This window comes from Paroedura picta, chromosome 2, assembly GCF_049243985.1.
Source record: "Paroedura picta isolate Pp20150507F chromosome 2, Ppicta_v3.0, whole genome shotgun sequence".
Lineage (NCBI taxonomy): Eukaryota > Metazoa > Chordata > Lepidosauria > Squamata > Gekkonidae > Paroedura > Paroedura picta.
In genome coordinates this window covers 173,167,731-173,177,588 of record NC_135370.1, presented here as the reverse complement: position 1 = coordinate 173,177,588, position 9,858 = coordinate 173,167,731, and the positions used below count along the sequence as shown (strand labels likewise).

Sequence of the window (9,858 nt, the reverse complement as noted above, 5' to 3'; positions counted from 1 at the left end):
CGTCCTGTCAGGGCTCTCCCAGGCCCACCTCCCTCCAGGGCATCTGTTGTGGGAAGAGGAAAGGGAAGGCGATCGGAAGCCCCTTGTAGACTCCATCTGGTAGCAAAAAGCACAGGTGGGTATTAAAAACCATCTTTCCTCCACATGCAGCCCGCAGGGTGGCCTCGACCTAGTCACGGTCCTGAGAGTGCAGTTCTGACGTCCTGTCAGAGCTCCCTTGGGCTCCTCCCAGGCGATTGGAAGCCCCTCGTAGACTCCTTCGGGTTGCCAAAGGCAAAGTATTAAAAACCATCTTTCCTCCACATGCAGCCCGCGGGGTGGCCTCTGGCTGATCCCAGTCCTGAGACCTCCCTCCCTCCCTCCCAGGCCGTCTGTTGGAAGGGAAGGCGCTTGGAGACCCGCGTAGGCAGTGAAAGCGGGGTATAAATCCCCACGGCTGCCCTCCTGCCGCCCCGCAGAGGCCTCCTCCTCCTCCTCCCTCCCTTCCCTCCCTCCCTCCGTGGCGGGGGCGCGGCCAGGGCCGGCGAGGCCTCGCGAGAGGGGCGGCGCGGCGCGGCTCCTCCTCCTCCTGCTCCTGCTGCTGCTCCTGTGCCGGCGAGGCCTGGGCGACCCTTCCTGCCTGCTTGCTTGCCTGCCTTGCCTGGCTGCCTGGTTGCCACCATGCCGGGGGCCGGGGCGCGGGTGTGCGCGGCGTGCGGCGGCGGCGAGATCGAGGTGGACTCGGCGCGGGGCGACGCGGTGTGCACGGGCTGCGGCTCCGTGCTGGAGGACAACATCATCGTCTCCGAGGTCCAGTTCGTGGAGAACAGCGGCGGAGGCTCCTCGGCCGTCGGACAGTTCGTCTCCCTCGACGGTGAGCCGCTGGCTGCTGCTGCCGCTGCCGCTGCGCCCGCACAACAGCCCTGCGAGGGAGGGGAGGGGAGGGCGTGGCGCTCGGCGGGGGGGAAGCCTCCTAAGGGCGTGGTAGAGGAAGGGATCTCCCGCCGGGAGGTTGGCGACCCCGCCTCGGCAATGCATAGAGCTGCGCTTCGTCCCTTCTGGGTAGCTCGACGAATGGGCAGAAGCTCCATAGTCACTGCTTAGGGGCCACAACATGCAGATAGAGGACACACGTGCTTGGGGGGGCAACCGGGAAGGGGAGGGATGCTGGAGCTCTGGCCCCATTGGGGGACCACCTGATGGCTCCTGGGGGACATAGAGCAGGGGTAGTCAGCCTGTGGTCCTCCAGACGTCCATGGACTACAATTCCCAAGAGCCCCTGCCAGCGAATGCTGGCAGGGGCTCATGGGAATTGTAGTCCATGGACGTCTGGAGGACCACAGGTTGACTGCCCCTGACATAGAGCATGGAAGTGGCCTGATCGTACATGGGTTTCCTTATGTTCTTATTTCGGGGGCAGTGATGTGCTGTTCTCTTGGTGCTGGGGGGGACAGCGGTGGGAGGGGTCTGGAGCTCCGGCCCCAATGATGACAACTGGGTTTTATCAATATGTGACTCGGAGAGTTGAGCTGGAGGGGGCACTGGCCTGATCCAACATGGCCTCTCTTATGTTCTCGTGAGGAAAGGCGCTGAAAAGCAAGGAAGCATAAAGTTGGAAGGGGTCATCTTGCCCCACCCCCTGCTCAGTGCAGGATCAGCCTCAAGCATCCAGGATAAGTACCTGTCCAGCCGCTGCTTGAAGACCACCTCCTGAGGCAGCTCCTTCTACTGCTGAACTACTTGGACTGTGAACAGTTTCCCCCCTGATATCTAGCCAGTACCTTTCCACCCATAATTTAAACTCCTTGCCACAGATCCTATCCTCTGCAGGAACCGCTCCCTGCCCTCCTCCAAGCGACAACCTCTGCTGTCAACAGGAACTGCTCCCTGCCCTGCTCCAAGAGATAACAATCCTGTCCATTCTCCACCTCCTCTTCTCCAGGCAGAACATTCCCAGGTCCCTCAGCCTTTCCTCGTAGGGCTTGGTCCCTTGGCCCCGGATCATCCCCGTTGCTCTCCTCTGCACCCTCTCCATTTTGTCCACATCCTTTTTGAAGTGAGGCCTCCAGAACTGCACATGGGACTCCAGGGGTGGTCTCACCCAGGGCATTTGAACCTGGGCCTCTGGGAACCTGGGGCAGATTGTTCAGCAGTCTGCTGCTAGCCTTGATAGCTCAGGCTAGCTTGATCTTGTTGGATTCTGGAAGCTAAGCAAGGTTAGTCCTGGTTAACATTGGGATTGGAGACCACTGAGGAAGTTGAGGCAGGCAATGGTGAACCCACCTCTAAATGTCCCTTGCCTTAAACAACTTCTGGGTTTGCTGTAAATTGTCTGATTAGAATTATAGATGAACAGTAATGTAACGAACAGTAAATTGTAATGTATGATTGCAGGTGATCCTCGATACTCTAGGTCAGGGGTAGTCAAACTGCGGCCCTCCAGATGTCCATGGACTACAATTCCCAGGAGGTATGCTGGCAGGGGCTTCTGGGAATTGTGGTCCATGGACATCTGGAGGGCCGCAGTTTGACTACCCCTGCTCTAGGTCTTAAGCTATTTAAGGCTCCAGAAATCAAACCCCAACATTAAGCCCCAAACATTTTCCTTTTTTACTCATTCTGTGGAATGACAGAACCACCGGTGCCACAACCAAAAATACACAGGTACCTGGTTTAACATAGCTCCTCTGTAGGGTGCTTGTAAAGACCCTAACTGCTGCTTTTTAAACCAGTTGAATGCTGTGTACTGTCTTCAAGGGTAGGCTCATGTACATCATGTTGCAGTAGCCAAGCCTGGATGTTGCCCTGGTGCTGATGACGTGGGCCAGGGCAGTTTTCTTCGGGAAAGGTTGCAGCTGGCAAACCAGATTCATTCGGTAGGACCTGTGGCCCTGCTCTGACAGTCTACAGTGCTACACAGATGTACTGGCTTCAGCCTTTTGGTCCTGCCAGTCTGGTGCATTCAGGGGCCCGTGCCCCCTCCCTCTGCAGTCCTGCACTTTCCTGCCATCCAGTCATTGCTGACTTATGGAGACCCTGTAGGCTTTTCAAAACAAGAGGCATTCAGAGGCGGTTTGCAATTGTCTGTCTCTGCATGACTGGACTTTCGTGGTGGTCTCCCATCCAAATACTGAGTGGGGCCGAATTTGCTTAGCTTAGAAGTTCTGACAAGATCTTCTTCACCCCAGCCACCCTCCACCCATTCTAGCCTTCCACTTAGAACAGGGATAGTCAAACTGCGGCCATCCAGATGTCCATGGACTACAATTCCCATGAGCCCCTGCCAGCGTTTACTGGCAGGGGCTCATGGGAATTGTAGTCCATGGACATCTGGAGGGCTGCAGTTTTGACTACCCATGCCTTAGAATGTCCTGCGAGGTGGCTGTGCAGAAGAGTCTGTGTGTGTGTGTTTGTGTGGACCAAAAGACACTGTGAATGTTGCAGAAGAGAGGATGTGCTGATGGTGAAGTTTGTTCCTTAAGGGGTGGAGGACAGAGACCAGGCCTGGGACCCGGGAGCATCCACTAACCGTGGCAGGGGACTGCTGGTATTTGATGACTAAGGCAAAGTCTGTATGGCGTGGGGCTGGCTTACGGGGCGGGATGTCAGTGAGAGGGTTTGGAGGAGAGTGAGGAAGAGGATCCGGGGACTGGGGACCAAGCCCTGTGAGGAAAGGCTGAGAGACTTGGGAAGGTTCAGCCTGGACAGGAGGAGTTGGAGAAGACAGGATGGCTCTCTTGGAGGATTTGAAAGGTTGTCACCTGGAGGAAGGCAGGGAGCGGTTCCTGTTGGCAGCAGAGGAGAGGACCCACAGAAATACTTCTAAAACTATGTGTAGAACAGTATCGGTTAGATATCGGGGAATAATTGTTCACAGTCTGAGTAGTTCAGCAGTGGAAGGGGCTGCCTCACTGGTGGTCTTCAAGCAGCGGCTGGACAGATCCTTCTGGATGCTTGAGGCTGATCCTGCACTGAGCAGGGGGTGGGACTAGATGGCCTGGAGGGCCCCTTCCCACTCTAGGATACTAGGAGTCTAGTTCAGCAGTGGAAGGGGCTGCCTAAGGAGGTGGGGAGCTCCCCCTCACAGGCCGTCTTCAAGCAGCGGCTGGACAGATCCTTCTCCTGAATGCTGGAGGCTGATCCTGCATTGAGCAGGGGGTGGGACTAGATGGCCTGGATGGCCCCTTCCCACTCTAGGATTCTAGGAGTCTAGTTCAGCAGTGGAAGGGGCTGCCTAAGGAGGTGGGGAGCTCCCCCTCACTGGCGGTCTTCAAGCAGCAGCTGGACAGATCCTTCTCCTGGATGCTTGAGGCTGATCCTGCATTGAGCAGGGGGTGGGACTAGATGCCCTGGATGGCCCCTTCCCACTCTAGGATTCTAGGAGTCTAGTTCAACAGTGGAAGGGGCTGCCTAAGGAGGTGGGGAGCTCCCCCTCACTGGCAACATTCAAGCAGCAGCTGGACAGATCCTTATCCTGGCTGCTTTTGGCCATCCTTCCTCAACTTTTCTGCCACTGAGAAAACCCTGAAACATCCTTCAGGCTTCGAGAAACACCAGCAGTGGCGTGATTGAGCAGAATATGGTGGGGAAGCAGAGATGTGTACATGCCAACCTGGCCCCTCCCCTTTCCATCCCTTTGGGAGGGGGGACAGCATGACCATATAAATGTACATTTTTTTAAGCTCCCACCTATCTGGGGAATCCAGGGCACTCATGAAACCCCAGGGTGTCACAAAACCCTAGCTGAGAGAGTCTGCTTTAGGCTGGTCCTGCATTGAGCTGAGGTTTGCACTAGAAGGCCTATCTGGCCCCTTCCAACTCTATGGTTCTATGTTTCCATAACAAGGAGCAACAGTGTTAAGAGGCATGATGCGATCTAGGGGCAGTGGTGGTATTGTGTCGGATGAAGGATGGCTGGTTATGGTTTGTTCTTGATGTGGAACATCTACTGCTGCAGTCCCTATAACGGAAATGATAACGGACGTGACATTCGTTGTCCTGTCTTAGGGAGCGCACCAGTAGGTGGCCCACAGCAGCAGCGGCAGCACCAGAATGGTGAGGCCCAGAACTGAGGCCTGGTTGTTGCTCTGCGAGTGCAGCCACAAGTTTGGTGTAGTGGTTAGGAGTGCGGACTTCTAATCTGGCATGCCCGGTTCGATTCTGCACTCCCCCACATGCAACCAGCTGGGTGACCTTGGGCTCGCCACGGCACTGATAAAACTGCTCTAACTGAGCAGGAATATCAGGGCTCTCTCAGCCTCACCCACCTCACAGGTTGTCTGTTGTGGGGAGAGGAAAGGGAAGGCGACTGTAAGCCTTCGGGTAGAGAAAAGCAGCATATAAGAACCAACTCTTCTTCTTCTTCAGTAATATCAGGGCTCCCTCAGCCTCCCCTCCCTCACAGGGTGTCTGTTGTGGGGAGAGGAAAGGGAAGGCGACTGTAAGCTGCTTTGAGACTCCTTCGGGTAGAGAAAAGTGGCATATAAGAACCAACTCTTCTTCTCCTCCTCCTTCTCCTCCTCCTCCTCCTTCTTCTTCTTCTTCTTCTTTTCCGAGGCCTCGGAAGACTGTCGGAGGCAGCTGTGACATGTGGGCATTACTGTGGCCCCCAGCTGTGGAGGCTGGGGCAGCCGTGGTGGCGCAGGCCGGCCAAGTCACAGAGGCGGCACCCACAGGGGCACTGCCCGTGGAGGCTGGCCCAGCCCCTGCACCCAGGAGTCCCAAACATATAGAGGGAAAAGGGGTGGGGAGGGAGGGGGAGGGGTCTGGGTGTGTGTGTCTGAGAGGGCGGAGTGGGCAGGGAACGAGGATTCTCGCCCCTTATGCAGATGTTCCACTTAAGGGGCGAGAATTCTTGTTGGTAGGGTTTATTTTTGCTGTCGTCACAGCTGGTCATGGCATCCCTGCATGGTTTCCAAAGCAAGAGACCTTCAGAGGTGGTTTGTGTTGCCTGACGCTGGATAGTGATCCTGGTGGATCCCAGCCAAATACTAAAAAGGTAAAGGTAAAGGTATCCCCTGTGCAAGCACCGGGTCATGTCTGACCCTTGGGGTGACGCCCTCTAGCGTTTTCATGGCAGACTCAATACGGGGTGGTTTGCCAGTGCCTTCCCCAGCCATTTCCGTTTACCCCCCAGCAAGCAAGCTGGGTCCTCATTTTACCGACCTCGGAAGGATGGAAGGCTGAGTCAATCTTGAACCGGCTGCGGAGATTGAACTCCCAGCCTCATGGACAGAGCTTCTGACAGCTGCCTTACCACTCTGCGCCACAAGAGGCTCATAGCCAAATACTAGCCAGGGATAACCCGGCTTAGCTTCTGGTAGCAGATGAGGTCAGGCTAGTCTGGGATAGAGGAAGAAGAGTTGGGTATTATTGTTATTGTTGTTATCGTTATTATGTTATTATCATTTTATTTGTATTATTTCATTATGTATTTATTATTTATTATTGTTGTTATTTGGATTTCTATCCTGCCACTCCCAAAAAGGCTCGTGGCAGGTTACAACATACATAAAAACCCCAATAAAACTCCCCTAAAATAGTAACAGCCCCATAAAATGCCCAACACAATATACAAGATTTCCAGAAGTGGCGGAAACAGCAAAAAGTAACATTACCCACTATCCAGTATGGGGGCAAAAAGGGGTCGTTGACCATTAACCTGCCATAAGAGTGATCCAGGAGGAGGGGGGGGGGGTCCAGATCTTCCTTAGCGCACCAGCCTCAACCATAAACCTGGCAGAAGAGCTCCGTCTTGCAGGCCCTGCGGAACGCTGATTGTAGCTCTTCCGGGAGTTCATTCCACCAGGTAGGGGCCAGGACTGAAGGGGCCCGGGCCCTAGTCGAAGCCAGATGCGCTTCCTGGGGGCCGGGTATAACCAACACATTTGAACCCGCAGAGTGTAAAACTCTGCGAGGGACACAGGGCGAGAGGCGGTCCCTCAAGTATGAGGGTCCAAGACTGCATAGGGCCTTAAAGGTTAATACCAAAACCTTGAACTGGATCCGGGACGCAACCAGTAGCCAATGCAGCTGCCTCAGCACAGGCTGGACATGGGCCCTCCAAGATGTCCCTGTGAGGACCCTAGCAGCCGCATTTTGCACCAGCTTCCGGATCAAGCCCAAGGGCGGGCCTGCGTAGAGCGAGTTACAGAAATCTATTCTGGAGGTGACCGTCGCATGGATCCCTGTGGCCAGATGTTCAGGGGACAGGTAGGGCGCTAGTAGCTGGGCCTGGCAAAGGTGGAAAGAAGCCTGACCAGCCAACTTCTTGACCTGAGCCTCCAAAGTTAATGAGGCATCGAAGGTCACGGCAAAATTCCTGGCCTGGGATGCGATGGCCAGTTGCTTCCCTGCCAAGGTGGGTCAATGCAGTTCCTGAGCCGCCCTCTTACCACCCAGCTGTAGGACCTTCATCTTGGAGGGGTTGAGTTTCAGGCGACCCATCCCCCACCACCACTCTGGGTCCAGCTTAGAAGAAAGGAGCGTATCCAGCTCAACGCTGTGCCCCGTATCCCCGTCCCGGTGAGGCAGCAAGGCAGCAGTTCATGACTGACCACGTCAAATGCGGCCGAGAGATCTAACATAAGTAGCACGGCAGATCCACCCTGATCCAGCTAGTGGAGAGGAAAGGAAAGGCGACTGTAAGCTGCTTTAAGACTCCTTTGGGTGGTGAAAAGCGGCACATAAGAACCACCTCTTCTTCTTCTTCTCTAATATCAGGGCTCTCTCAGTCTCACCAACCTCACAGGGTGTCTGTTGTGGGGAGAGGAAAGGGAAGGCGACTGTAAGCTGCTTTGAGACTCCTTCGGGTAGAGAAAAGCAGCATATAAGAACCAACTCTTCTTCTTCTTCTTCTTCTTCTTCTTCTTCTTCTTCTTCTTCTTCTTCTTCTTCTTCTTCTTCTTCTTCAGTAATCTCAGGGCTCTCTCAGCCTCGCCTCCCTACAGGGTGTCTGTTGTGGGGAGAGGAAAGGGAAGGCGACTGTAAGCCGCTTTCTCCAGTAGAGAAAAACTCCCCACAGTTATGATGGTCGTTCATTTAGTCTGAGGAAGAGTGCCTGCACTCAAAAACTCACCCCTGGGGAGTCCAAGGCCCATCAGTGCTTTAAGTTGTGCCTGGAAGGAGGCCAAGTTGAGCCCTGGCACAGCGGTCCCCCTAGCCCAACTGATCGTAGAGCTGCCGCTGCTGGCAAATTGGCCTGAACAAACAGATCACAGGTGTTGAAAGCAGATGCCATGGTCAACAGCTGCACAGCAGACCCCTCACTGCAGCCGCAGGTAACGCTGATCAGCTCAAAGGCTGTCACAAGCAAGCCAGGCCCCAAGCCCTGATCTACCCAGGGGGGAGACGGAGCGGGTGGAAAGGCCTTGAATAAATCCTTGTTGGTCTTAAAGGTACTATTGGACTCTTTTTTTTAAGGTTCCCCTCAAGTCACTGAGTGGCCTGTTCTCCATCAATCTGTCCGGCCCCCTTTTAAAGCCGTGCCTGTGGTCATCGACATATCCTGGTCACCCATTTTTATTGTTCGCTGTGTAAAGTAGCACTTCGTAATGACCCCCCAGATTAGTGGTTCTCAATGTGGAGCCTCCCCTGTCTATAGGTTTTTGATATTTTTTTCTCCAGTTGATGCCATAAACATCTGTGGACTGATCTTACAGTGCAGATGTCAAATCTGACAACCAGTAGATGTGTGTTTGCCGCCGTTGTGTTGATACCCATTAATGAAGAGCTGTCAGGCGCGTTTTAATCCAAGTCGTGTTTCTCTCGAGAGTTGATTGGCGTTTCCTTCTGAAAATGGAGAGGGGGGGGGTGCTGTGCAGAGGGATAATAGCTGTCTAATCTGTGCCCCCCCCCTTTAGGGTGAAATCTTTCTGTCCCATCACTTCTTCTGTGCTTTGGCTGACTGCAGGATGCTTTGAACGGGTGCTGCTGATGGTTTGGGTTGGGGTCCCCAACAGGGTGCCCCCAGGTGCCTTTGGAGATTTGATGAGCACTACAGGTTTTCTTAAACAGGGATTTGGTAACAGCTGTACCCCAACACAAAGACCTTCATTGAGTGATCAAAGACATACAGGTACACAGCTAGCTAACATGGATAGCAAATCTTACCCCCTCTGCCCTCTTTTCTCCCTCCATTGCCCGTCTAGTAGTCTATATCTGACCTCCGAAATTCAGGATGGCTGCAACAGGGTTTAAAATTTGGTTTTATAAAACTTTTAACCTGGTTTTAAACAAGCGTTGTTTTATTGAGCTTTCGATTCTATGCAAACCAGACCGAGACCTGCAACTGAGAGGGGCGGTATATAAATTGGGAAATAAATAGATACGTAAAATATTATCTATTATCATCATCATTATTATTATAATAGTTATAATTATAAAAGTCATAATTATACGAGCAACTTTCCCATTGTGTTTCCCCTGGCTTCCACCAGGTGTCACCCTCGTGCCACCCGTCAAGACTCTTCCTAGCATCTTGTTACCGGCAGCTTTTTTCCCTCAGACCGCAACAAAGCAGTGCTTGAAACGCTGCAGAGGATATTCCGGCAGCTCTGAAAACGCTGAATCCTGCACTTGGTGGCTGGGGGCCAGCATTGATTTTTCCCTCCGCCCCCCTGCCCTGTTCTGTAGATCGTTATTTCATCCAGACAGGAAGCCCGGAAAAGCAGGGGAAGGCTCTGCTCTCCGCGGGGTGAGACCAGGAGCTGTTGGAGGAGCACGTCTTGTGCCTGTCTGTCGAGGGGCCGTGCAGACCGTGGGCTTGACCGAACTTGCTGGCGGCAGCGGCTCTTCGTCTTTGTGCCCTTATCTTTAAAACGGGGGGAGGCCAGACTGGGAGAACGGCCATTGGCTTTTATTAAAGGAAAACGCCAGAAG

General features: G+C 53.9%; 1 protein-coding gene across 2 annotated transcripts in view; it reads left to right on the top strand.

Annotated features, from left to right (window-relative positions):
* The first annotated feature begins 574 nt into the window (after positions 1-574).
* The window catches only part of BRF1 (BRF1 general transcription factor IIIB subunit), a 307,644-nt gene continuing 298,360 nt past the window's right edge, over positions 575-9,858 (top strand). For both annotated transcript variants that reach the window (XM_077323870.1, XM_077323871.1), the window contains exon 1: positions 575-853. In XM_077323870.1, the coding sequence (XP_077179985.1) occupies positions 661-853 (193 nt within the window). In that variant the 5' untranslated portion in view covers positions 575-660. The remainder of the gene's footprint in view (positions 854-9,858) is intronic.